The sequence below is a fragment of the Pleurodeles waltl genome, chromosome 3_1 (assembly GCF_031143425.1).
Source record: "Pleurodeles waltl isolate 20211129_DDA chromosome 3_1, aPleWal1.hap1.20221129, whole genome shotgun sequence".
NCBI lineage: Eukaryota > Metazoa > Chordata > Amphibia > Caudata > Salamandridae > Pleurodeles > Pleurodeles waltl.
The window spans coordinates 1,609,174,565-1,609,200,139 of NC_090440.1; the positions used below are offsets into that span (position 1 = coordinate 1,609,174,565).

Below are 25,575 nucleotides of genomic sequence, written 5' to 3' on the forward strand. Positions count from 1 at the left end.
TTACCCAGGGCAGCAATATCCTCCCCAGTTGGCTCAGGGGCGTCCTTCTCAGGGACCCCGTCAACCACCGTGGGAACTTCTGGGATCGGTAAACTGCACCCCTTGCCCCTCTCCTTGGCAGCTGTCTGGACGATTGTTCCAGGCTCCGGATGCCCTTGGCTCCCTTCCTGGGCAGCCATGGACCTTGTGGTCATGCAGACCCACTCAGGCAAATCTAACATCTCCAGGTGGCGCCTTAGCTCTACCTTCCTCCAGGCAGTATGCTCAAGGCCATTGCTTAACAGACAATCTACAGGCATGGCAGGACTCACAGCTACTTTCAGAGTACCAGAGGACCCCCCACTCAAAGGGAACCAGAGATACCGTTAGGTGGCTCTCGCGATTGTCAGTGACTGTGACCCTTTGGAATGTATTGGGGATGACCTGCTCTGTTGACACCAGCTGACCCCTTACAGTAGTTATGCTGGCTCCTGTGTCAGGCAGAGCCTCCACCCTTTGCTCATCAATGGTGACCACTGCCTATACTTGAAAGTATTAGCAGGCATGTGGGCTTTTGGCACCATTTCCGCATCTCCCAGGGACACTAGGGTTGCCTCTATCTGTCCCCCAACACTATCTGGGACTACCTCCTCCCTGAGCACTACACTAGCCTACCCAGGTGTCTGCCCTCCAGTGGGGGGCTGTGCCCTCTTTGGACACTTGGAGTCGCCCTTGCAGTGACCATACTTGGTGCACTCTATGCATTGGGGTACAAACCTCCCTTTCTTCTTGTCAAAGAATCCTGGCTTCTTCTCAGAATCAGGTTGGGACTGGTTACCACTACCTCCCTGGGAATTATTTTGGGGGCCTTTTGAGAACTCCTTATTTTTAAGTTTTTCTCCCCCCCTCTTTCTTCTGGTGGGAATCCTGACCACTTTTGTGGGTGTGTCCCACCCAGATACCTTTTTGGACACTCTGGTGCTAGCCCAGAGGTCCGCCTCCTCAGCAAGCTTCTTCGGATCAGTCAGCATACTGTCAATCAAGTGCGGGGGCAACTCTGTAAAGCAAACACTGAGCATATGCTCTCTCAGGATCAAATTATACAACCCCACATAATCATTTACTTTATTGCCCCACACCCATACATTCAGTGCCTTGCTAGAAAAATCTGAAAAGTCTACCCAAGTGTGTGTGGAGAGTTTGGTGCTGTTCCTGAACATCTGAGGGTATTTCTTAGGGGTCAGCCCAAAGTTGGAAATTAAAATGGCTTTCGTGAGCGGGTATGTGTTCTGGTCCTTTCCTTCTAGTGTGAGAAATGTGTCCCTCCCAATTGCAGGTACATATTTCCACAAGCCCACCCCCCATTGGTCTTCAGAAACCCTATGGGCCCTTAGTGCAACTTCATAGGCAGAAAACCATTTGTCAATGTCATCTTCCACCACCTAACTTGTCACCACATCTTTGGACAAACAAACCTTTTTTTTCTAGCAGGTCCTGTATGTATACTGCCACCATCACTGCCGGATTCAGACTGCCTAGACTTGAGGTCCAGCTCCTTTAGAATCAGTTCATGATCCAGAAGTAGTTTCTTTTCAGCCAAGATTCTCTCACCTGCAGCCTCAGCTTGATTGGCTTTCCTCGCAGCCTTTCTCTCCTCTGCCTCCATGTTTAACCTTGCGAATTGCAGTTGGAATTCTCTCCTCCCTCCTTTCCTTTGTGGTCAGGCCGTGACTGGAGACACTGCTTCCTGGTTTAGCAGGGGCCCAAATCCAGGGGTGTCACCCCCCCTGCCATTGGCGAAACCTCTGGGGAGCAATCATATTGCCCCTCCACGCCAACATCCTCTTGTGAACGGACTTCTGCCCAGGCCCTCAGTGCCTTTGGTACTCCTCCTTCCCGGAGGCACCCCGGGTACGTACTCCCATCCCCTTGCAGCTGGTTGACAGTGTATATCTTCAGCTTGGCTAGGTCGAATTCTCCAGCTCCTCGAGACCCAGCAAGAGACATGTTGTCGGGGATTAGATTAAAATATCAAGCAGGGAAAAAATGCAGCAAAAAGGGAAAAAATCTGATTGGCCTTTCACTGTGAGTAGGTAGTTTACACGTAGCTATTGTAAGTTACTGCACAAACACAAGTCCTATCCTCACTGCTGATCACTAATGTTAGAAATGGGATCTCTAGTTGGCAGAGGTATACACCCTTGTCCAAGTAGGGACTACAATCCTAATCAGGGTAAGTCACACCCAATCCAAATGATCCTGTGTCCACACTCTTGTAGCTTGGCACTAAGCAGTCAAGCTTAACTTCGAAGGCAATGCATAAAGTATTTTTGCAACAAATCATGCAATAACACAGTGAAAACACCAAAAAAATACACCACACAGGTTTAGAAAAATATAAGATATTTATCTGATTAAATTAAGGTCAAAACAATCAAGATTTGATAAACACAAGTTGAAATATCACTTTTGCAATGTTTAAGAAGAGTCTTAATTCTCTAAAAAGCAGCAGTTGTCTCTTGTGTGCACAAAGTACCTGATTTGCATCAAAATTACATGAGCAGAGACCGCAGGGGAGGGCATGTGTGGAAAAAGGAAGGTGTGCATCGGATTTCCTGACGTGCACAGACAATGCGCTGTTTCTTCCCATGCTGCAATGCGTAGATTTCCGGCATGAAGTCCTGGATCCTCACTGCGATGCGGGGTCTTTTGACGCCCAGGGATGATGCATGGAAATCCTGAGCGTGCAGGATGAAGTCACAGGTGCTGCGTCGATCCGGTGGGTGATGCATAAGAGTTTCTGTTACACAGCAGGCTCGCGTTGATTCTTCATCCAAGAAGTCGGGCTGCGTCAGCTGTGCGTCCATCCAGTATGGCTGTGCATCAAAGTTCTGGTCACAATGGAGGTGCTTCTTCGATACCCCACTCGGGAAGTCGGGCTCCTTCGTTCCAGTTTGGCACTGCAGTGATTTTCCCATCGCTAGGCAGGCTGTGCGTCGTTTCTGGCAGGCTGTGCATGGATGTTCGCCGCAATAGGAGTTTCCTTGAAGAGAGGAATTCTTTTTGGCCCTGAGACTTCAGAAGCAGGAGGCAAGCTCAATCCAAACCCTTGGAGAGCACTTCTCAACAAAGTCAGAGGCAAGCAAGGCAGCAGGGTAACAGCAAGGCAGCAGTCTTTCACAGCAAAGCAGTCCAGGTGAGCAGCCAGGCAGCTCCTCTCGACAGGCTGCAGGATGTGGTCCAGAAACGTCTGATCTGGTGGGGTCAGAGACTCAGTTTATATACCCAAAAGTGCCTTTGAAGTGGGGGAGACTTAAAAAATTGGTTTTGGAATGCACAAGGTCCCCTTTCAGTACAGGTCCATCTGCCAGAGTTCCAGTAGGGGATTTGGCAGTCCATTGTGTGAGGGCAGGCCACTAGCCTTTGAAATGTAAGTGTCAGGCCCCTCCACCCTTCTAGACCCTTTTAGTATGCAGATGAGTGCAGGTGTGACTGAGCATCCTGTGTTTGTGGTTGCCTGGGTGAAATGCACAAGGGAGCTGTAAGGTACATATGTATGTTAAGTGCAGAGAAATGCTCACTTTCAAAAAGTGGCATTTCTAAAATACTAATATAACATTCAACCTCACCAAAAAGCTGGACTTTCTATTACCATTCTGGCAATACTAAACATAACCTATTTACCCCTTTCTGATCAGAATCGACCACTCAAACAGTATATGAGGGTTTCTAATGTTAACCCATAAGGAGAGCAGACCTCACAGTAGTGAAAAACGTACTTAGGAATTTTCTACTACCAGGACATATAAAACACACAGGCATATATCCTGCCTTTTACCTACATAGCACCCTGCCCTATGGGTTACCTAGGGCCTTCCTTAGGGGTGACTTATATGTGGATCAGTGATGAGAGAAAAAGCTATTTTTGCAGCCTGGGGAATACAATTATCATTACCCCCAAAAGACATGTATCCAGAATCTTTTGTGATAGTAAAACCCAACCAACAATGGGGGGGGGTCAATTATACTCAGTTCTTAGAAACGCTGGAGGAATAATAGAAAAGCCTGAGGAGAGTTAACAACCACAAAGCCTAGTGGAAAAGGAAAGAGCATAACTAGTAAATGTAGGTTAGATAACCGGGGCACTACACAGAAAATGTAGGACATGAACTAATGGGTATAATGAGGCAAATAGACGGCATGATGTTTTAGCCATTAGCTCATGGAACATCAACTGAGCCCCAACCAAGTTGCAGAAGAAAGATTTAGCCTCATTGCTAAAAGAAAGCCAAATAATATGCCTCCAGGAAACATGGGCGATTGAAGCTTTCGATATAGTAGGGTATGCAGGACATTACAGACCGGCAATTTATACAAAACAACAAAGTAGACCAAAAGGAGGCTTAGCAATTTTTATAGAAATAAGAATAGAAGCAGTCCAGGTACCCATGGTAAATAATAATATTCTGTTACTAAAACTGAATAATTGGATAGAAGATACAAACACTCCTTTATATATAATGAATGTGTATATTCCCCCAAATGAAAAAATAAAGTCTACAATAGTACTTGAACTTTGTGAGGTTATAATGGGCGTGCTACAGGAACCAAATTTACCAGACATAATAATAACAGGAGATTTTAATATGGATTTCATGCACATTTCTGAGTGCTAAGAACAAGTAATCCAACAAGATTACGTATGGTCAATTCCCCCCAAAGGAACAGGGACCTCTTGAGAAGAACATACGATAAAAGGGCAAACTCCTTAATAAAGGATTTGGAGTCCCTAGGTATGTGAACCCTAAATAGGAGATTTCAATCAGATACCCCACCGGAGTGGACTTATTACTCACCTACGGTATGTTCTATAATAGATAACACAATGGTAACGCTAACTCTCTGGGATAGGATAAAATCCTTTAGTATAAAAAAAACATCATGTAGCAATCATTGACAACAAAGAATTGTGCTCTCAACACAAATACAGTATCACCAACAGGTACCCTTGGGGGCCGGGGAAGATACTACAATAAACTAATGAAGGCTAATATTGTCTAGTGAAGTGAACACCCAAGCAAAGGAGATAGCTGAAAGTTTAGTAAAAGAAACCATAGTAAGAGGATATGGGAATAAAGTCAAACAGTGGGGGAACTTCCTTAACAGAATATTAGAAAAAGGAGCAGGAAAGAGGCCCCATAAGGGCCCTCGAGAAAGGCTAGTGGAGGGAAAATGGGGAAGAATACAACTATCCATATCTGTTTAGAAGCTACGAAAAGAAAGGAGCAAACTGCAAAGGAAAATTAGGAAAGACCCACAAAATAGAGATCTACATCATACCTTCCGTAAAGTAAATCCGAGTTTGCAAAGACTGGTCTGGGAAGAAAAAATTGAAAGAAATGATGGTTTCTGGGCAAAAATGCTATATTTGGCAAAACCATAAAAATGCAAGGCAGTTCTGGAAGCTGTAAATGGAATAAATTGCTCACAAAGACCAGTAGTTAATTCCAACATAGTAGAACAGACATGGGTACAATTTTTAAATGCAATATTTAAACCATCAGCAATCGCGCTTAGAGAGGAAACGCCTATAATTGAGAACATCAGGAAGGAGGGCTTAGAAACCAAAGACAACATTATAGACAGCTTCCCGGAGAATCAAAGAAGTAAAATAGTATTAAATTCCAAGAAGGATGGTGCTCCAGGGCCAAATGGGCTTCCTCAAACTTTGTATTCATCAAATATAGATTCATGGATACCAGTACTAGCTACAGTTTATAACTGTGTGCTACAACAGCAGATAGTGCCAAATTAATGGTGGGCTCTATAAGAAACCCCATATATAAGAAAGGTAATAGAGATGCACCTGAAAACTATCAGTTGATAACGCTACAAGCTATAGAAGCAAAGTATTTTGCTAGACTACTACTAAGTGAACTACGAGAATGGGCAATGGATAGAAAGATTGTTCCACTAAATCAAACTGGATTCACACAAGGAGTAGGAACATAAACTAATATATTAGCATTATCCTTGTTAATGGATAAACAAACCCTGAAGAAGCTACCCATGTACCTTTGCTTTGTCGACTTTAAATCAGCCTTCCACTCTGTGAATCAAAATTTGTTATGGAGTAAGCTCACAGCATTGGGCTTCTCAAAGCTATTCAGCTCCTGTACACTGATAGTTGGGTGAGGATACCGATAGTGGACAGATCTGTCTTGTCAAGAAAAATAGATACCTTTCGAGGACTAAAGCAAGGCTGTGTCCTGGCACCCTATCTTTTTAATCTGTTCCTAGCAGACCTATCACAAGAAATAAAAGTAGTAAACTCACATGCACCAAGACTAGGCCAGATATTTATATCTAATCTGCTATATGCAGACAATGTTGTTCTTATAAGCCAAACACAGATCGGGCTACAAAGATTACTAGGAAGGCTATCAAACTACTCGAAGGAAAATGGTCTGACAGTAAATTTAGAAAAACCCAAGGTAATGGAATGTAGCCAGAGGATACATAAAAAACATAGATGGTTCATGAAAGGAGACCAGGTGGAGTTGGTCCAATCCTATCACTACCAGGGAGTACGGTTTGATGAACGGGGATGCTTTACCCAACATAGGGAGGAGTTAAAAAGGAAAGGTCTAACACCGCGCATAGCCCTCTCAACCCTAAAAAGAACCTTGAATGGCCCTAGTCAACCATTATTAAGGGTGATATCAGCCAAATTGGAACCTAGCTTAACGTATGGCAGTGTTGCACTGCGAGGGCGCGATGCACTATGTCTAAATACAAGTACAATAAGATCATATAGACAGATATTCTGCTTACCTCCAAATGCATCGCCAGCACAAATACGCTAGGAGTTTGGGCTAATAAACCAGAAAATAGCTAGAAAAGGGGCCTGCACAAAAACTTGGTACAGAATGAAAACAAACAAAAGGAATGACATGTGTCAGTTTTTGTGGAAAGAACTCCAAAGAAATAGTAAGCATCCCACTGCACTTTATTTGGACAAAGCAATAAATGATTGAGGGCTGCATGAAAGCTGGGAAAGTAACCTATCTGTAGCATGTTTCTATTTTTAGGAAATGAGTGATTAGAACGATGCGATCAGGAGGGGAACCAATAAAGACTGAGGTCATGGATAAAATCTGCCTTTTAAACTGTATTTTCATGTAAGAATTGTGATATTTATGCATTTTATATGTTAAAATTTTGATTTTATACAGGCAACATACCGCATACTCTTGTAATGGTTTTTATTAACTGTACAATAAAGATTATTAATTCATTCATATATGAGAAAAAAGGTGAGTTTAAGGCTTGGCAAGTACATTTAAATGCCAAGTCGAAGTGGCAGTGAACCTCACACACAGGCTTTGCAATAGCAGGCCTGAGACATGGTTAAGGGGCTACTTATGTGGGTGGCACAATCAGTGCTGCAGGTCCACTATTAACATTTGACTGACAGGCCCTGGGCAGAGGCTATCCACTTTACCAGGGACAAGTAAATCAATTATGGCAACTGGGAATGAACCAATGTTACCATGTTTATAGGAGAGAGCATATGCACTTTAGCACTGATTAGCAGCAGTAAAGTGAGCAGAGTCCTAAAACCAGATAAAACAGTGTCCGAAAAGTGGAGGGAGGCAGGGAAAATATTGGGGGTTGACCACACTAGGGCTGTCAAGTCTAACAATGTTCATCAAAAATGCCACAAGCAATCGCTTCGCGACGGGTGAGGCTACTGGTAAATGTAGTCTCACCATCGCCTCTGGCACTGAAAGACCCAATCAGGATTTGTTTACACATAGTTAAAGGGGAAAGGTCTTCCTGTCTAGATAGGTAAACGTAGCCAATACTGGCATCGTTCAACATGATGTATCTAGCTTGCCACCCCCTCCACACTTTCATTCACTGGAATCCTGATAAAAAGGTCCTTCAGACACGTTAGAGGAAAGAGTCCAAGATACAACCCATGGAATCATTGTACTCCCTGCATAGGAGGTATGCCAAGACATGTTGTTTGCTGTAAATTCAACTCTTTAGGTGTAACTAAGGTATTTCATCATTCAGTCCGTATACATGGGTTTTAAGGCTCTACACCCACCGCTGCTACTTTTCCAAGAGTATAGAGGATATGTTGGTGAAAGGGCAAAGCTAACTGTCTCCAGTATTACCCAGGTCATATCTTTGTGTGTTGTTTATCAAGGTAATTGTTGATCCTTTGGGTAACACGTTTCCTACACCAGATCGTGCACCAGTGCTCACTAATCGTCAAGTGGATTTTCCAAGTTGTCATCCCGACATATCTTTGATTGCAAGGTCATATAATCATGTAAACTGCATTTTCTGTGTTGCAGTTTGTATGGTGTTTGATAACCCAGGGACAGTCAGTGCCTACATCAACTTCTTTGTAGTGCTTGGTAAAAGTACATTCTGAACAGTTTCCACATGGAAAATAACCCGTCACCGGTGGTAACCCCTCATAAAGTACCAGAAGGTTTTGTTATGGTACTGCTGCATGCAATACGTGTGTGTAGTAGCCTGTCTCTAAGGCTTGTGCTCCAAATGACAGAAAAAAGTGGTAAAGGCCAATCATTCCATGTTTCCTTGAATGCATTCCAGTGTTTGGAAACTATTTTTTTCACAGTCTTGCAAAAAGGTGTAAATGTGGTGACAAATCTAAGTCTATCACCCTGCTCTTTGGAATATGTCTCCAGAAGCGACTGATATTACTACGAGCGTGTTTCTTGGCAGGATATCTGTGTGCTCTCAATCTGTCCATTAGTCTTTCTGCTTGTCCATTGAAAGTGTTGATATAAGAGCCATTATGCATGAAGTGCAAAAACTTCCCAGATCTTCCCTCAGGGAATTTGAATGGTGGCTATCTAATAGGAGACTGATTTTATCAGTTGACTTTTCATGAACCATCATGACTGCCCTATTGTCTGTGATCCTGATATTTAGATCTAAAAATGTAATGATGTTTTTAGCAATGTTGTTGGTGTGTTGTTCTAATGTGGAGTTATCTTAAATAAATGAAAGACAAGAGGTGCCTGGCAAAGCAAGAGCAGTCTGTTTAATTAAACTCAATGGACAGCAAAGCTCAGTACAGAGTAGGGGTCTGATGCCTGTTTCCCAAAGTTACAGACTTTTGAGCGTCTTTTTATGCATTGCCTTATGGTGCAATAAAATGATTGAATACATTCTTTGAAAAAAAAGAATCCATGCCTAATGACAAGGCATAAATCCAACCTTCTGATAAAGTGTGCAGGTGGATCTCGACCTAGCGTGGACATGGTGTGGGCCAGTAGGTGACATGCCCAGATGTCCTGCATGGGGAGCGCGTGATTACTACGTGTTGTGTGTGTGTTGTGTTGTGATTGGCTGTGTGTTCCCAACCTTAAGTAGCATCTAACTATATGGTGTTTTGGAAACGCGTACCTCTCCGGCCAAATGTGTTTAGTGGGGGCCAACTTCCTAGGTTCTTTGTGGTGTTGCTGCCTATCTGGGGAATCGATCTGGGTCTTTCCTGTTTTGCATGTTTGTCTATGGGGTATGTGTCACCCCACCTGTGATATGTCAATCAGTTGCTTCAGGCCTAGGTCGCAGGATCTGCTTGACCACGTACTTCTGGCTTGGGGTTGACGGGGAGGTCATGCAGGGTGGAATCGACAATAGCAAACTGAGTTTGTTGCCGTGCTGGCTCATATCATGGTGTATATTGACATTGTTGTTATGCATATCAACAGGTGAATTGAGGAAAAAGTGTCTCTCATGCTGACTTGTGCAGAGAAGTCCATTGCAGAATACCATGTCATCTATCTAAACAATCAAAAGATCATTGATGTATCATCGCCACAGCCTCATATTGGCCGAGTGTGGGTTTGTGTCATTGTAGATATGATCAAATTAAAATTGGTGGACATAAAGACATGCCAGACTTGGGGCGAAGATGCTTTCCACTTGAAGTGCCCTTCACTTGATAGTATAAGGTGTTATCATACACAAAAAATGACTGTAGGGCACAGTCTAATACAAGTTGAGTAGGTGTGATAGTGGCTATGTCAGTGTCTTTGAGCAGGTTCTCTATGACCTGATGGGTTTGTATCTGGAATATACTTGTGTATAACGCTTCAATATCCAATGAGAGATCTGTATTTAAATCAAAGCTCAGGTTGTTTAAGATGCAAAGGACATCTTTTGTATCCTTTAGAAAGGATGGCAGGACCTTGACCTATGGCCACAAGAACCGGTCACAGAACTGTGAGACCAGTTCATTCAAGGATATATGTAGACGAGTCACATACTGATGCCTCATGTGTCCGATTGTTTGTTTTAACTATTCCCTCACTACCTTAGTAAAAGTATAGTTTTCTGTTTAGGAGGTAATAGGGATTTTGATTTTGATTCTCCATTCCTCAGATCTTCCCTGAACAATCCCTCAGCTTATGACGATGGCCTGCCCACCAGTAGAGGATTCTCTGGTGAGCGCGGGGTGGCCAAGGATGTAGCAAGACACCCAGGGGTTATGAGAGGCCATCCCGTTCCTTTTAGGCAAATGTCCCTTGGATCCTAACCACAGTATATGGGATAGACATATCATCCGGAAATCAGTTTGTTGCTCAGTACTAAGGGTGGCTGCATATAGCAAGGGCAAGTTTGTTTTTTCAGTGGCTGGATCGAGTGCACTAAATCCCGATCGAAAAGTGTAAAGCGGATCATGAGTATTGAGGAAGATAATTAAACCTAAGCATTTATTTTTTTAGAAGAATGGAAGAAGACAGACTGTGTGGATGAAGGGTCAGCATTGGGTTATTTTAACATGGGCACAATGACTCTGTCGATTTGAAGCAGAGAGGAACTTTGCCTGCATTTAAAGAGTGGTTGAGGATAAGGTAGAATGATACCCATGAAGTATAAACAGCCCTGATAATGGACTCAGCAGGAGATGTCTGTGAGGATGTTGAGTGACACAGAAGGGGTAGAAAGTGTGGAATGAGTAAAAGATGAAGGGGGGCTTGAAGGCACTTCCTGCATTCATTAGGATGCTTGAGATATTACTAAGTGGTATGAGGAAATGTTAATGGCTGAGAGTGAAGGATAAGTAAAGTATGCTTGAAGGGTAAAACCCTCAAAGGCCCTCATTGTTATTTTTGATGTGTACATAGGAAAGTTCTCTAATGTTAACATTTTAACAAAATATGTTATTCATTAAGTTAAGTCTTTGTTAATTACATATTAATTAATTATGCATTAGCAAAGTATATGTCTTAATAGTCAGTATCAATAATTAAAAGATAATATTTGTTATTAAAGTAACAGTACATACATTGTTTGTGCTAATGATATGATCTTCCTTTATCTTGCAGGTATGTTTCTAGCTGACATGATTGAAAAATATTTTGTGTCCCCTACCCTATTCAGAGTTATACGATTAGCAAGAATTGGACGAATATTGCGACTAATTAAAGGTGCAAAGGGAATTCGAACACTATTATTTGCCTTGATGATGTCCCTTCCTGCTTTGTTTAACATTGGCCTTTTGCTTTTCCTTGTGATGTTCATCTATGCCATATTTGGAATGTCTAACTTTGCCTATGTTAAGAGAGAAGGTGGAATTGATGACATGTTCAACTTTGAAACTTTCGGTAATAGTATGCTTTGCCTGTTTGAGATCACTACTTCAGCTGGCTGGGATGGCTTGCTAGCACCGATTCTGAACAGTGGGCCACCAGACTGTGACCCAAACATACTTCACCCAGGAAGCAGCACGGCCCGAGGAGATTGTGGGCATCCATCGGTTGGAATTTTCTTTTTCGTCAGTTACATCATCATTTCCTTTCTGATAGTGGTAAACATGTACATTGCTGTTATTTTGGAGAATTTCAGTGTTGCCACTGAAGAAAGCGCCGAACCACTGGGCGAAGATGACTTTGAAAGGTTCTATGAGGTCTGGGAGAAGTTTGATCCGGGTGCAACTCAGTTCATAGAATTCAGTAAACTGTCTGATTTTGCAGATGCACTAGATCCTCCTCTTCGCGTTGCCAAACCCAACAAAGCCCAGCTCGTAGCGATGGACTTGCCTATGGTAAGCGGTGATAGAATTCACTGTCTTGACATCTTATTTGCTTTTACAAAGCGTGTTTTGGGTGAAGGTGATGAAATGGATGCTCTTCGCCTACCAATGGAAGAACGTTTTATGGCGTCAAATCCATCAAAAGTTCCGTATGAACCAATAACTACCACTTTACGACGGAAGCAAGAGGAACTCTCTGCCATTTCTATTCAGCGATGTTACAGACGGTACCATCAACGAAAAATAAGAAAAGAAGCCTTATGTGCAATTCAAAAAGAGAAAAGACGCACAAACTTAGTAGTCGTCAAAGAACGGATTGGTTTTGATAAATATAATGAACATTCAACAACAGACAAATCAGATATTTCTACTAGTACCGTTTCCCCACCTTCGTATGACAGCATAGCCAAGTCAGAGAAAGAGAAATGTGAAAAAGATAAAGGAGAACAAGAAGACAAAAGCAAAGATGCCAGGGAAAGAAAAAAATGAGTTGTAACCACAAAACCTTTCATTTTGAGTGGCACATTGTTTACAGCCTTTGAAAGCAACCTGCGTATGTTACAATGACTTCTCTCATTGCATAGTTATGGTCAGTGCCTATAAATAGACAGAGGTCATTGGTCAAGGGACCTTATCTGTAAAACAGGAAAATCACCTTGGCTGGAGATTACTGTTTCCCCTCCCAGCTTACATGGCTCAAGAGTCTAGAGTCAACTACTGAGCCTGTGGAGAGAACAGAAATGACACACATCTATACCTGTCTGTGCATTAAGCTGTTGAGCGTGATTAGTATATCCACTGCTTGCGTTATTATATATTTTGATGCTTTTAAAGAGGCAAAAAATCCGTGTCTGAAGAAACATTCAGTTTAAACTCTTTTTTTATTAGACGTAACTATTTTTGTAACTGGATTTTATGTTGGTAAAAGCGACTACTTAATGCTTTAAATGTACGGGGAACAGAACTTTACTTTTCTGTTGGGTATGCGCTAAAGTAATTTGCTAAATGTCATGGTGCATTCATGGCGACAGGCATGGTGGGTACAAAGCAAAGGCCTCCATGTACTGAAGTTTTGCCTAACGGTGTATGAAATTGGCATACTTTGCATTTGCATAATTATGTGAAATTTTTGACAAATTATGCAAGATCACACATAATTGTATGAAACGCAAAAGCGACATTTGATGCTATATTTTAGGTGCAATAAAAAGTCTGCATTTTGTGCTAAACAAACAAACAAAAACACAATCACTGTAATCAGCAGGCTATTCCATTGTTGCCAACCACTGACATAAGAGGCATATTTACATGCCCGGTGGTGCAGGGCAGCACATTAAGTAACCTTGCTGCACTGCCCCGTGCCACCTGGAAAGGGCAGAAATGCACCCTATTTACAAGATACAGTGCATTTCTGTCCTTTCCCCCTGTGCTGGTGCACAAATTGCTGTCTAACACCAACGCAGGCACCCTTGCACAAAAACAATCCTGGGAGGCATTTTCCTCTTTCTATGTGTGCTGCAGATTGCAGCACACATAGAAAGAGGAACATAGAAAGAGGACACAAAGAGGAGAAATCAAGATATTTCTCCTTGTTGCTCCTGCGCTGGAAGACATACAGTTTTGATGCATGCCCAGGCTTACTGATTCTTGTAAATCTGGGAATGTCTCATACCAATGGGTGTTGTATGGGAATACCCACCGCAACGCCGATGGTATGCCTCCCTGACGCAGTGTAAGGCAACGCAGCGCAAGCTGGAGCGTTGCCTTACCCCATATCTGCAAGACCATGAAAAGCCACGCAAAGTGGCTTTGCGTGGCCTTGTAGATATGGGCCTGCACTATGCGCCGCCAGTGCACCACAAAAAGTGATGCACCGGCAGCACACGGGCTTGTAAATATGCCCCTAAAACTTTAGCCTTGAACACTGCATAATTATGTGAAATGACATAATAGTGCAGTTTCAGGAATTTCACGTAACAAGTGCAATCTGAAATTACACAAGAATACACATGCATAAAGGAAATTTCGCCCATACCAAGTTTTGCATAGGTGCTGTCGTAACACAATGCAACTCAAAAGATACCATGAATTTACTTCATTTTAAAACCTTATGTGTGCAGCAACAAACTGCATAGAGTTGTGCAAGCACTTGTGCAAACTTCAGTAAATGAAGGCTATAGTCACTAAAAGCAACACGTGGCTTTCATGTGCTGTGGTGCTTTCGGGTAGAAGATGTCAAAAATGAAGGTTATGCCATGCCCAAACAGATCTTTTCACTTAATGTGCCTGCAATAGCTCATGTTTCTTTTTCACAGCTACAAATTGTGTATGTACACTCAGTCAGCGCAAGCTACAATCTTAAATTCTAGAGGCACAGATGCAATGTTTTTGTCCAAGTGCTCTTCTGTATAAAACACGCAGAGTTACTCTGTCCTAGGATTCTTATGTGACCAAATATCAACAAAATAACCTTCACAAATACTGTCCGGTTTTATCTCGCAGTATTCTTCGGATATCTTCGCCTTTTAGCAGGGTTGACTTCATTTGTGTCAATGAAATCGCTTCTCTCATGTAAATATGTATTTCACCACATGGTGAATGTTTGAGCAAATAATCAAGGATAAGGGCAAAGTCTTTATTGTGTTATATATGTGACATAGTGATTAGAGTTTGCAAACTTAGAAGGGTAAGATTGCACCAATATACATAGCTTGAAAGTCATCACAAATGCATGATGATGTCACCCGTGCTGCTATACCAAGCTTCTTCCACTGGTCTGAAGCATTTTAGTTTGAGAAGCCATATGTCACTGCTACAGTTAAAAAAAACGAAAAATCATATAATTTGTTCATCTTAAGCAATAGTTCTGCACTATTAAACAACTTCTGTTTTGCATTTACACCATTTAAGTGATACTGTTTGGCCACCAGCCAGACTGGATAGTTATGTTACAAAGTGCTCAACTTTTGAAGTACATGTTTAGAATTTTCAAAGAAAATATGAATATTGTATAAAATCATGTAATTTTATTTGTAGCATTTTGTTAAAAAAATATAAAAAGACTGAAGGCTAATAGCGCAGTTTTTCCCTCTGTGGTCTATGCATTTACTTTCTGGAATCACTGCAGGTGGGTGGGCTGAATGAACAAAGGATGACATTTGCTGCTTTAGTACTTTTTCATTTATATTTACTGGTTAAAGTGCAAACAGCGTCCGCATTAGTGATTTCTTGCACAACAGATCTGCACCGACAACATCGATACTTTAAAGACAACTGATTTTCTCTGCGTCATCACAAAAATCAAGATTTGAATTTGTAAGTGTTGTTTTAATCACTAATAGAAGTAGTGGTGTTAAAAACCTTGAAATCTTTTTTCAATAATTGATGTATTATGATCAAGTAATAATGGCACAGTAAGACACAATAGTACAGTTAGATTCAGAAATAGCAATGTATTACTGGTTCCTAAGTCTGACCATTCTGGAACATCTCACCTCAGATTGTCAAGCAAGAAAGGTAAGATTTCTGGTTACTCCTATTTACCATGAACAAGTTCATCTACAGACTAGACTGAAACTTTAATTTTATTGCTTCATCCGCATTAAATATTTGTTCCGGGGAGGAGTGCCCGTAGCTGTTCCTAACTCCTATCCAGACCTTTGAAGTCCAGACCCCTGACCTTTGATAAATTATATCCTAATAAAGTACAGCTATCCTATCACTCATACTACTCAAAAGTCAGGAAATATTTAAACACGGCAGTAGCTGTAGATGACTCATACTGTACTTCTCAGTGTTATGCTCTGTAGAGATACAGAGACCACAACAGAATTAACTGGGCAGCCACATAATTAATTCTGGAAATCTTCCTAAGGGAATCACTAAAACTGAAGTTATTGACACAGATCACTCTCACTGGTAATAAAACATCCAAAGAACCAAAGTGCACAGCTGAAAAGCCGGAACCCCATTCTCAATTATAACTAGATCTTGTCAAATTGTAACCCATTTATTTATAATACCTTCCTTCCTAGAACCCAATCCCCTCAATTATGATATAGAAAATTGACAAGAAAGATAAACAACTAACATCCTGAGCGTCCGACCACAACCCACATGACAAAAACAATCACTGTAACTCAACATACCAAAGACAATAAAACATACTACACTCTAATCTCATAAAGACCAGATCAATGGGTGTTCAACAAGAAACCTTATTTGATGATCAATCCAAAACAACTGTACTATAAAGCTTGCATTGTTATTAGTAAACTGTGTGGGCCTCATTTACAAGGAAATGACGCAGTTTGGTGCTGAAAGTCAGTTTGCTGCACCGTGCTGCATCATTTTGAAAGTGCAGGGATGCGTTGTATTTACAGAAATACGACACATCCCTATACTTTCCTCAGGACTGGTGCACAAACTGCTGCCTAGCACCAACGCAGGCACCCTTGCATAATGGTGCAAGGGTGCCTGCATTGCAGGGAGGATTGTGCTTGTGCAGGAAGGGACACCTACCTACACATAAACAATCATTAATGCTGTTTTCCTCTTTCTATGTGTGCAGCACACATAGAAAGTGAAAAAATGGGGGGAAACAATATTAATGTTGTGCCACTTTAACGCCACCCCTGACACAGTGGAGAAATCTGACGCATTCCCGGCCTTGTAAATCTTAGAATGCATCAAATTCCATCAGGTTCTATGGGTGTTGCGTGGGAACACCCACAGCAACACTCAGGGATTGCCCCTTTCATGCATGAAAGGGGGCCATATTTACAAGGCCATGAAAAGTCATGAAAGGTGGTATTGCAAGGCCTTGTAAATATGGGCCAGCACACTGCGCCAACGGAACATCAAACAAATGATGCTTGGGTGGTGTAGTGTGCTGCTAGGGCCATGTAAATGAGGCCCTGTACTTTTATAAGAACTGCTTAAACCTAATTTCTCCAATTAAACATGAAGCTAAGGAAGTAATGTTTGTTTATCTATGAAACATGGCCATGCTCACTATGTATTCTACAAAGTATGGAAAAACATTTGAAGAATGATGTTCATTGTGGACATTTGGTAGACAGGCATTATCCATAAAAATCCTAATCTCTTTGTTCTAACTTTATGTGAATGATCCTCAGCAAATGGTGTTTGCTTACATGAAATACTGATATTATTCACAACAACCACTTAACCTGCATCTGACAACAAGGTAATGGACTATGCACTTGATGTTTGCCTGCCTTACTACCTTACTTCTCTTCCACAACACTCTCTATTCGGCCTCGAAAGGCACAATCCAATGTTACACAAATGTACAAAGAAACACTGGTTTTGGACAATAACTAATTTTTCCATGACTTACATCAGAATCCAAAACACAATAACCACAGAACCCTGCAACCAATAAATCAAAGGGAGAGCTTTCCACACACACATTTGGTTTTAATTGGATAACCAGCAACACTAAGGCCCTCATTACTAACATGGCGGTTCAGACCACCATGCTGGCGGTGGCGGAAAATACCGCCACCGGTATGGCGGTCTGAACCACCATATTATGAACAAGGCCCTCCGCCACCGCCAGGCTACCGCCGACAGGCAGCCTGATGATGGCGGAATACTTTATCCGACAGGGCGGATAAAGAAACCTTGTTCCTCCAGCCTTTCCCTAGCGGGTTCCCCCACCAGGGAAAGCTGAGGAAAGGGGTGCTTAGGGGCCCCGTGCAGTGCCCCATCACGCAGGTCACTGCCCGATTTACGGGCAGTGATCTGTGCGATGGGTGCTGCTGCACCCGCCGCAACGCGCCATTGACGACGGCGCCATGTGGAGCCGTCGGCAATATCCCGGCACTGCATTCTGCTGGGCCGGTGGGTGGAAACACTGTTTCTGCCCGCCGGCTCAGCAGAATGTCTATTATGCGTCCAGTGGGGTGTCAGGGGGCTGGCAGTCTGTGAAAAGACCAACAGCATGAACAAAGCAGGGTTTCCCACCGTGTTCATAATGACCCCCTACAGTAACACCAGGCAGCATTATTTCAATCTCAACCGAAAAATGTCATATTCAAATCTTACATACTGCAGAGACCTCCCTCACTATCATACACACAAAATGGCACCGACACCATTCAGTTGGCAACAACCTGTTAAATCAACAACACTGTCATGCACCACACCAACATATGCCCTAGAAACATGCAGATAAACTAGTATAGACATACCACACCTTATCACTCACAACAATGCATCATAAGACGCTGACCTGAATTGTGAAGTATATTTATGAAGCACCATGCCTCAGCCAGGTGATGACCAACCAATTACCTGATCCAGAGGTTAGGAGATGTATAGGACATCTCCCTATACATAAGAAAATCTTCCAAGTAGTTCCTAAAATTAGCTCATTTTGCTAAACATTCACCAAGCTCACTTCTAATTACGCTCAACAAAGCACCAAAAGCAGCATTCATTAGCAAATTATAGATTCTCCAGGTCCACATGAAAGGGTGCCCAGAGTTCCACATGAAAAGGTGTCCAAATGACAGAAGACCTATGTGCCATAATACGTATACAGCATCATAATATTGACTGGAAGCACTATAAAATGCAAATAACTTCATAATTTAGCATAACAAGACAGGACTGGGTGATGTGCAGGCAATGCTTGAGCACTGGCTGTTGGATATGGAGAAGATTTTGATGTAAAGTTGTGTGTATTCTGTACATTGGTGAATTGTAAAGGCGGTGCCACTCAGTAGTGTTCCAAAGTGCTCCTTATATAGGTCGAAAGTGACAAAGGATCGGATGGATCTCTGGAAAACTCCCTGGGCTACAAGGAGCTTCTCAGATCTGGGGGCACCCACATGGATGTATTATGGTTAAATGGCCAGTTAGGAGGAGAATGAGTAAAGGACATTGTAAGGGATCCCATTAGGGACTTCAAGCTGTGGATGAGGGCAGGATTGGTTGATGGAGTTGCATAATGGGCCCACAGTATCAGCAAATAGGGCACATCTTTATCTGTGGGCATCATCTAAGCTTAGTAATGGTACTGTTTCAGAGTTACAGCATGATCTGGAGTCAGATTAGTTATCATGCAAGATATGGTGGCTGTTAAGGTGACCTTGCATTTGTGCATACACTGCTTTTGCATGTCCTTTCAAATTAATGGAAGATGGGAGATGGATTGGCAGCTGGCAGCCTAATCTGCAACTACTTCTGGGACTAGTTTGTGCTTCCTCAGAAGTGGAAGAAGCAGAACTTCTGGGAAGATTCCAAGGAGAGACTGTTTGCTTTGCAGGGAGTTTCATGAAGGATTATGTTAAGATTGCATCACATGATGTGCCCTTGAGGGCACGGAGTATTTCAGCAATGTCTATGAGAGAGAAGAAGTTGAAGTAAGCTCATTTCTGGTTACTGGGACAAGTGGTGGATGGTGGTGGGGAAGCAGACTTGGTTTTGTCAGTGTATTATTGTTTCTTCTGTTTTTTCAGAAGTGGTTGAGGAATTGGCATAGAGTATGGAATTGAGGGATTAAGTGTGTGGGGGGGGTGTAATGTATTGCTTCAATTCTCTAAAGAGTGTCATGTTTCCACTGTCTGTTTGAAGTGAGGTTGGCAATATTGAGAAGCTGAGGTTGAAGATGTGTCACTGGAAGTGGGTTGATTGGATGACATACTGTGTCAGGTTGAACAAGTCGATGAGGTTGAGAAGAGTGTCTCTTATCTATATCATGCTTGAAAATTCTGAGTGCTTGAAGTTAATGTAAGGGGTAGTGTTTATGTCCAATAAATAATCATCTATAAAGCCTTTGCTTTATCACGGAGACCTGTAGATGAGTTGGATGGTGGAAGACTGCGTAGAGAGGATTGGAATGTGAACAGCTTAATGCATTTAAGTGCTGCTTCCCTACCCAAAGTGGAGGAGTGTTGGACCTGGCCCTTTTTACAAGGTTATCCCCAACCTTTTTACCGTCTTCCTTCTATTTTTTCTGACCCTTTTTTGTTGACTTTAGGACTCTGGAAACTTTACCACTACTAACCAGTGCAAAGGTGCATATGCTGTCTGTCTAAAATGTATTGGTGGCTGTTTTATCCATGATTGGCATATTTGATTTACTAGTAAGTCCTTAGTTCAGTGCACAGTGTCTGCCCAGGGCCTGTATATCGAATGCTACTAGTGGACCTGCAGCATTGATTGTGCCACCCACATGAGTAGCCCTGCAAACATATCTCAGACCTGCTTTTGAAGTGCCTGTGTGTGCAGTTTTAAACTGCCATTTCCACCTGGCACGTGCACCCACTTGCCAGGCCCAAATGTTTTCCTTTTATTACCTGTAAGTTACTCCTAAGGTACTCCTAAGGTAGCTCCATGGGCAGGGTACAGGGAATTTAAAAGGTAGGACGTTTAATGGTGTGTTTTACATGTCATAATAGTGAAATACTGCCAATTTAATTTTTCACTAATGCAAGGCCTATCTCTCCCATAGGGTAACATAGGAATTGCCTTGAACTATCTTTTAAGTGTATTTTCCCATTGGGAGAAGATGGAGATGTGGAGTTTGGGGCCTCTGAACTCACAATTTAAAATACATGTTTTGGTGAAGTTGGTTTTTGAATTGTAAAGTTGAAAATGCCACTTTGAGAAAGAGGCCATTTTCTTGCTTAACCATTCTGTGCTTCTACCTGTCTCCTGAATACACATCTAGGTCAGGATGATAGTTGGGCTGTTTGTGCATTCACTCTAGGCAGTCACACAAAGGGAGCTGAGGTGTGCTCTGCATATCCTGATGACCCATCACCAGGCTGATGGGTCTTCCTGAGCTAGAGTGGTGGGAGCTGGGAAAGGCAGGGTCTTGTGCACTAAAGAGACTTCTCTTTGAAGTTTACCTACATCAAAGACAGAAATGGGCATAAGTACTGGACCTCTGACATCACATAGTTAGAATCTTTCTAGACTGAGGAAGTTCTGCCAGGTAGAAGAGCTGGATGCCCTAGGAGGGACTGACACTCTGCCTATTGGTTTGTTTTGCTGGCCTGCTGCTTGCTGCTGAGAGTGAAAGGATAGGTTCTCCAAGGGCTTGGACTGAGCTTGCCTCATGTTAAGTATTCTCAGGGACATCAAAGTCTTCGCCTGCCAGTGACTGGGTACTTCTGCTGAGAGTCCTAACTTGCCAAGAGGTGTCAACTCCAGTCTCTGGGCACTTGGAAGTGCAAGCTGGTGATCTGAAGGAGACAATGTATGTATCAACAAGCTGCGCTTTAAGAATCGACACAGCGCCTGTCTCGCAGCTGAAAAATCAACACAACGGTTGTCTTGGGGCTGCAGAATCAACGCAGCACCAGTTTCACAGCAGGTCCGATCAACACAGCTCATCTGGATTTTCCACACATCGTCCCTTGGCACCACTTTTTCATCAACCCCGCACAACAGTAAGAAACCAAGGCTTCATGTCCAGAAATCTCTGCATTACATTTCCGGTGAGGAATGAATCGATGCGTCACCTCCCCTGCCAGTAAGAAACCTGTGCATTGTCTCACCTGCAAGGAAAGAATTGGCACATCATCTCCCCTGCACAGTACGGAACCGACACATCGCTTTTCTTCTCTGGCGCCTCACCTTCTCTGCATCCCAGGTAGTTTGTGCTAACGAGATACATCCATTAATTCCTATGGATTAAGACTTGATTCAACTTTTAAAAAGAGGTATTTTGACTTGTGTTTGTTGGATTTGTGTTGTTTTGGTCTTGTTTTACTCAGATAAATATTGGCTATTTTTCAAAACTGGTGTGGAGTATTTTTGTGGTGTTTTAACTGTTACTGTGTGTGTACAAATACTTTACCCATTGCCTCTGAGATAAGCCTAACTGCTTGAGCCAAGCCTCCAAGGGGGTGAGCAGGGATTATCTTAGCTGTGTAGCTCCCTTACCCTGACTAGAATGAGGGTCCCTACTTGGCCAAGGTACAAACCACTGCCAACTAGAGACCACATTTCTAACAAGGAGCAATAATACTTATGAATGATGGTGAGGACTCCATCTTTCCTATGAGTGTGGTCAGCACACTAACTGCTGTAACCCCTGGGAACAAGGACTACTAGGATATTTAAGGATCTTGAGGTGATCCATGTTTCTCTGATTGAGTATGTCAAGGTTGTGATTAAGCCTGCGATGTGTAGAGCGCAGAGTTCCGCAATGCATGCATTGATGAGTCTGAGTTGGAGTGTGTGCTTTGTAGTTGTGGATCTGTGGTGGTTAGAGGGATGCTTTTGAGACTGGATATACATTTGGATATGGTATGATTGTTAATGTGGGTTTCTGTGTAAAAGTGGAGATTGGTACTGGGGGTTCTGGGAGAGGCACTTGACTTGCATTGCATATGCTTGATGCGGCTGGAGGTGGGCAAGGTTTCTGGTCCTAGGTCTTACCAGGCTAAAACAGGAGATGCCCTTGTCTTCAGCAACTGTTGTCAGGATGTCCTTGGGGTTAAGACTTTAATATAACATAGCATAACATGACACATGAATAAAACACATCCAATAACACATCATCAATGTACTTTATTAAAGCTTAGAAAATAAAACATTCAAAGCACTCAAAGCACAATACTGTATAATACGGACATTGACAATTTTCTGATTCACTTCAGTTCTTGAAGAATGATCTGTGAAAATGTTTTTAGGATTGTCACTCATGATTGAGATGTGAGATACTTCAGGTATCTGATTTTCATCTTTTCACATAAACTTGCTGCTAGACTTGTCTTCCCCAAAACCTTTTGACTTCACCCCGCTATTTTTTGCTGACATCATTTTTGCTGGCCTTAGTACACTGGGCATTTACCATTGTTATCCAGTGCTCACTCCTTAAAACATGGTAACATTGGCATATTCAATTTACTTGTAAGTCCCTAGTAAAGTGGCACTACCTGTGCCCAAGGCCTGTAAATTAAATGCTACTAGTGTGCCTGCAACACTGATTGTGCCACCTAATTGAATAGCACTTTAAACATGTCTTAAGCCTGCCATTGCAGCCTGTGTGTGGAATTTTAAACCCTTTTGCAGTGCCAAAACATCCTTTTAAAAGAATGTAAGTCCCCAAAGGTAGGCCCTGGACAGTCCAGATGGCAGAGTGCAATTTACTTAAAAACTATGACATGCATCTTTAAGTTTTCCTTGTCCTGGTAGTCAAAAACCATTTAATTAATTTTTCAGGGCATGGCCTGGGCAGCCAAGATGGCGGGTGAGTTTCAGTGAACTCCCGCTTGACAGTTCCAGGGGACCATCTTTCCCTAGTGCTGGGGTGCCCCAACAAGTTGGTGTGGGGATTCTGAAGCTCACCAATCAAACGAGAGATCCCCAGCGGGTCTACAGTGCTGCAGGTTGCTAGAGAACAGAGATCTGAGTGGCGGAACTAGGGATCCTTGGTATTCCAAGATGGTAAGCCGGGGCTGAGGCACAAGCCCGACCCACTCCCAGCACGCAACAGCTGCAGCTGCATCTGTGCTGCTGTGGCCCAATATGAACCCTGACTCCAGCCCCCCACTCCTGAAATCAGGCCGAGGAGATATGAGCTGGGCTTGTGAAATGGTCATTTGGGGGGCGTGCAAGCTCTAGAAGGTGGCACAGAAAGGAAATGACCCCCCTGGAAGGTAGGCTGTGCCTGCAGACTGAGGGCCATGGAGCTTGTGATCACAGCCCCATTTGGAGAAGACAGGAGACATGAGATGAGGGCATACAAAACCTCAAAGCAGCCACTCCCATGCTTATGCAGGACTGCAGTGCAGAGAAGCAAGACCTGTGGGCACGGGGCCTCCAAGTGGGGGGTGGCCTTGGCTTAATCCACAAGTGCAGCAATTGCGGTGTGACCAAGGAGATAGACCTCAGGAGGGATACTCAGGTAGGGGCATGAGTCCAAGAAAGAAAAGTGGAGGATCCATTTCTCCCCAAAATGCCCCTCCCCCACCTCCACATTTTGTATCATCCAGAGCATTCAGAAGTAGCAGTCCTGGAGGGGCCAGGCTATGGGGCCAGCGACCACAGTGGGGTCTAGCACTGGTGAAGAGAGTTAACTGCTCACCCCTTTTTCCCCACATTGGGCAGCACCTCTACCCGGAGTCACATGAAGGAACCTACAGTGGCTTGCAGAAAGTTGCATTACACATTGGGTGCTGGGGTCTGACTGCTATTGCTGCCCAGGTGGCCTCCCCTGGAGCAAGCATGTTGGACCCCCCTTCATGGATATTGGTGATAATCCACAAGGCTGTGGGGACTACTGCAGCTATATACTGACCCCACACGCCCCCCACAAAAAGCCAGTCTGAGGGAACCAATGGAGTGGTATGGGCCATGGCAGGGCCTTACAGGCCCAAACTAAGATAGACAAATACACTGCACCATTGGGGGAAGCAAAGGGAGCCAATAAGGATGAACAGGAAGCTGTGCCCCCATCTTCCGGAGACAACACAACAGTGATACCACAGGCCATTCAGGACTCCAAGGCAGCACTAGAGACAAAAATAGGCAAGGTGGGCATAGATATGGCCCTGCTGCACTAGGCTCTCTGTCAAACTGTGGACCCTATGATGTGAAGCAAAAGTTGCAGGCATTGAATCCGTTGGATGTGATTCTTTTCCTGGCCAGGTTGCGTATAATCCACATCTGCAAATCTGTGTTCTTTGATTCACAAAGGAGACCTGGGCTTGGCTTACTGAACAGTGACCATTGACTAAGAGTCAACGCCCATGGTGGCAGTTGGCAGCACCCTCAAAATCCAAAGTCCATGAGCTGCCAGGGACAAAAGAACAGCGACATCAGAAACTATTGTGTAGGAGGCCAGTTAGATGCAAAGCATCTATGGAATCTGAAGGGGAGCAAAAGGACCAACTGATGGACGAGGAACATGTGGAGGGCGAGGGGCTCTGGCATGGGTCTGCTGAAGGCCAGGAATGGTCCCTTGAGACGGAGCTCGAGAGGTCACAATTCATCAGGATCAGACGTTCTATTATCGCACAACAGCACCACATATCCTTGCTCAAAGTTTGTTAGACCTGGTCCCTTGGGGAAGCAGGGGTGCATGTTTGGCCCACCTGGGTACATTGCCTACGAGTTAATTTGCTGTGTATGTTGGGATTGGGTGAGAGATGCTTCTTCAAGGTGGGAAGTATAGGGTGGAGGACATTACAGGGCTGGGGTTATGTTTTCTGTTTTGGTTCCTTTTCATCAATACAGTTGCTCAACAATTTGAAATGTAAAGAAAAGTCCTTATGTGCTCACACAAATGTATGTACAGTAATGCCCATAGATTCCTTAATGTGGCCACTGCAGGCAGAAATGGAGGCCACTACAGCAGGAGATCCTATTAGGTATTCCACACTCATCCCTATGGAGCCACTGTTGATCATGACATTGAATGTTAACAAGCTCCTGGATCAGATTAAGGTGGGGCATACTTCAATTTGCTCATAGAACCTGCCTGACTGTTTTGATGCTCCAAGAAACTCTCCTGCAGGGGC

General features: G+C 43.3%; 1 protein-coding gene across 1 annotated transcript in view; it reads left to right on the forward strand.

Moving 5' to 3' along the window:
- The window catches only part of LOC138285386 (sodium channel protein type 2 subunit alpha-like), a 745,466-nt gene extending 730,337 nt beyond the window's left edge, over positions 1-15,129 (forward strand). Inside the window, exon 27 of the mRNA XM_069225255.1 lies at positions 11,361-15,129. Coding sequence (XP_069081356.1) covers positions 11,361-12,556 — 1,196 coding nt within the window. The 3' untranslated portion in view covers positions 12,557-15,129. The remainder of the gene's footprint in view (positions 1-11,360) is intronic.
- The last annotated feature ends 10,446 nt before the right edge of the window (positions 15,130-25,575 follow it).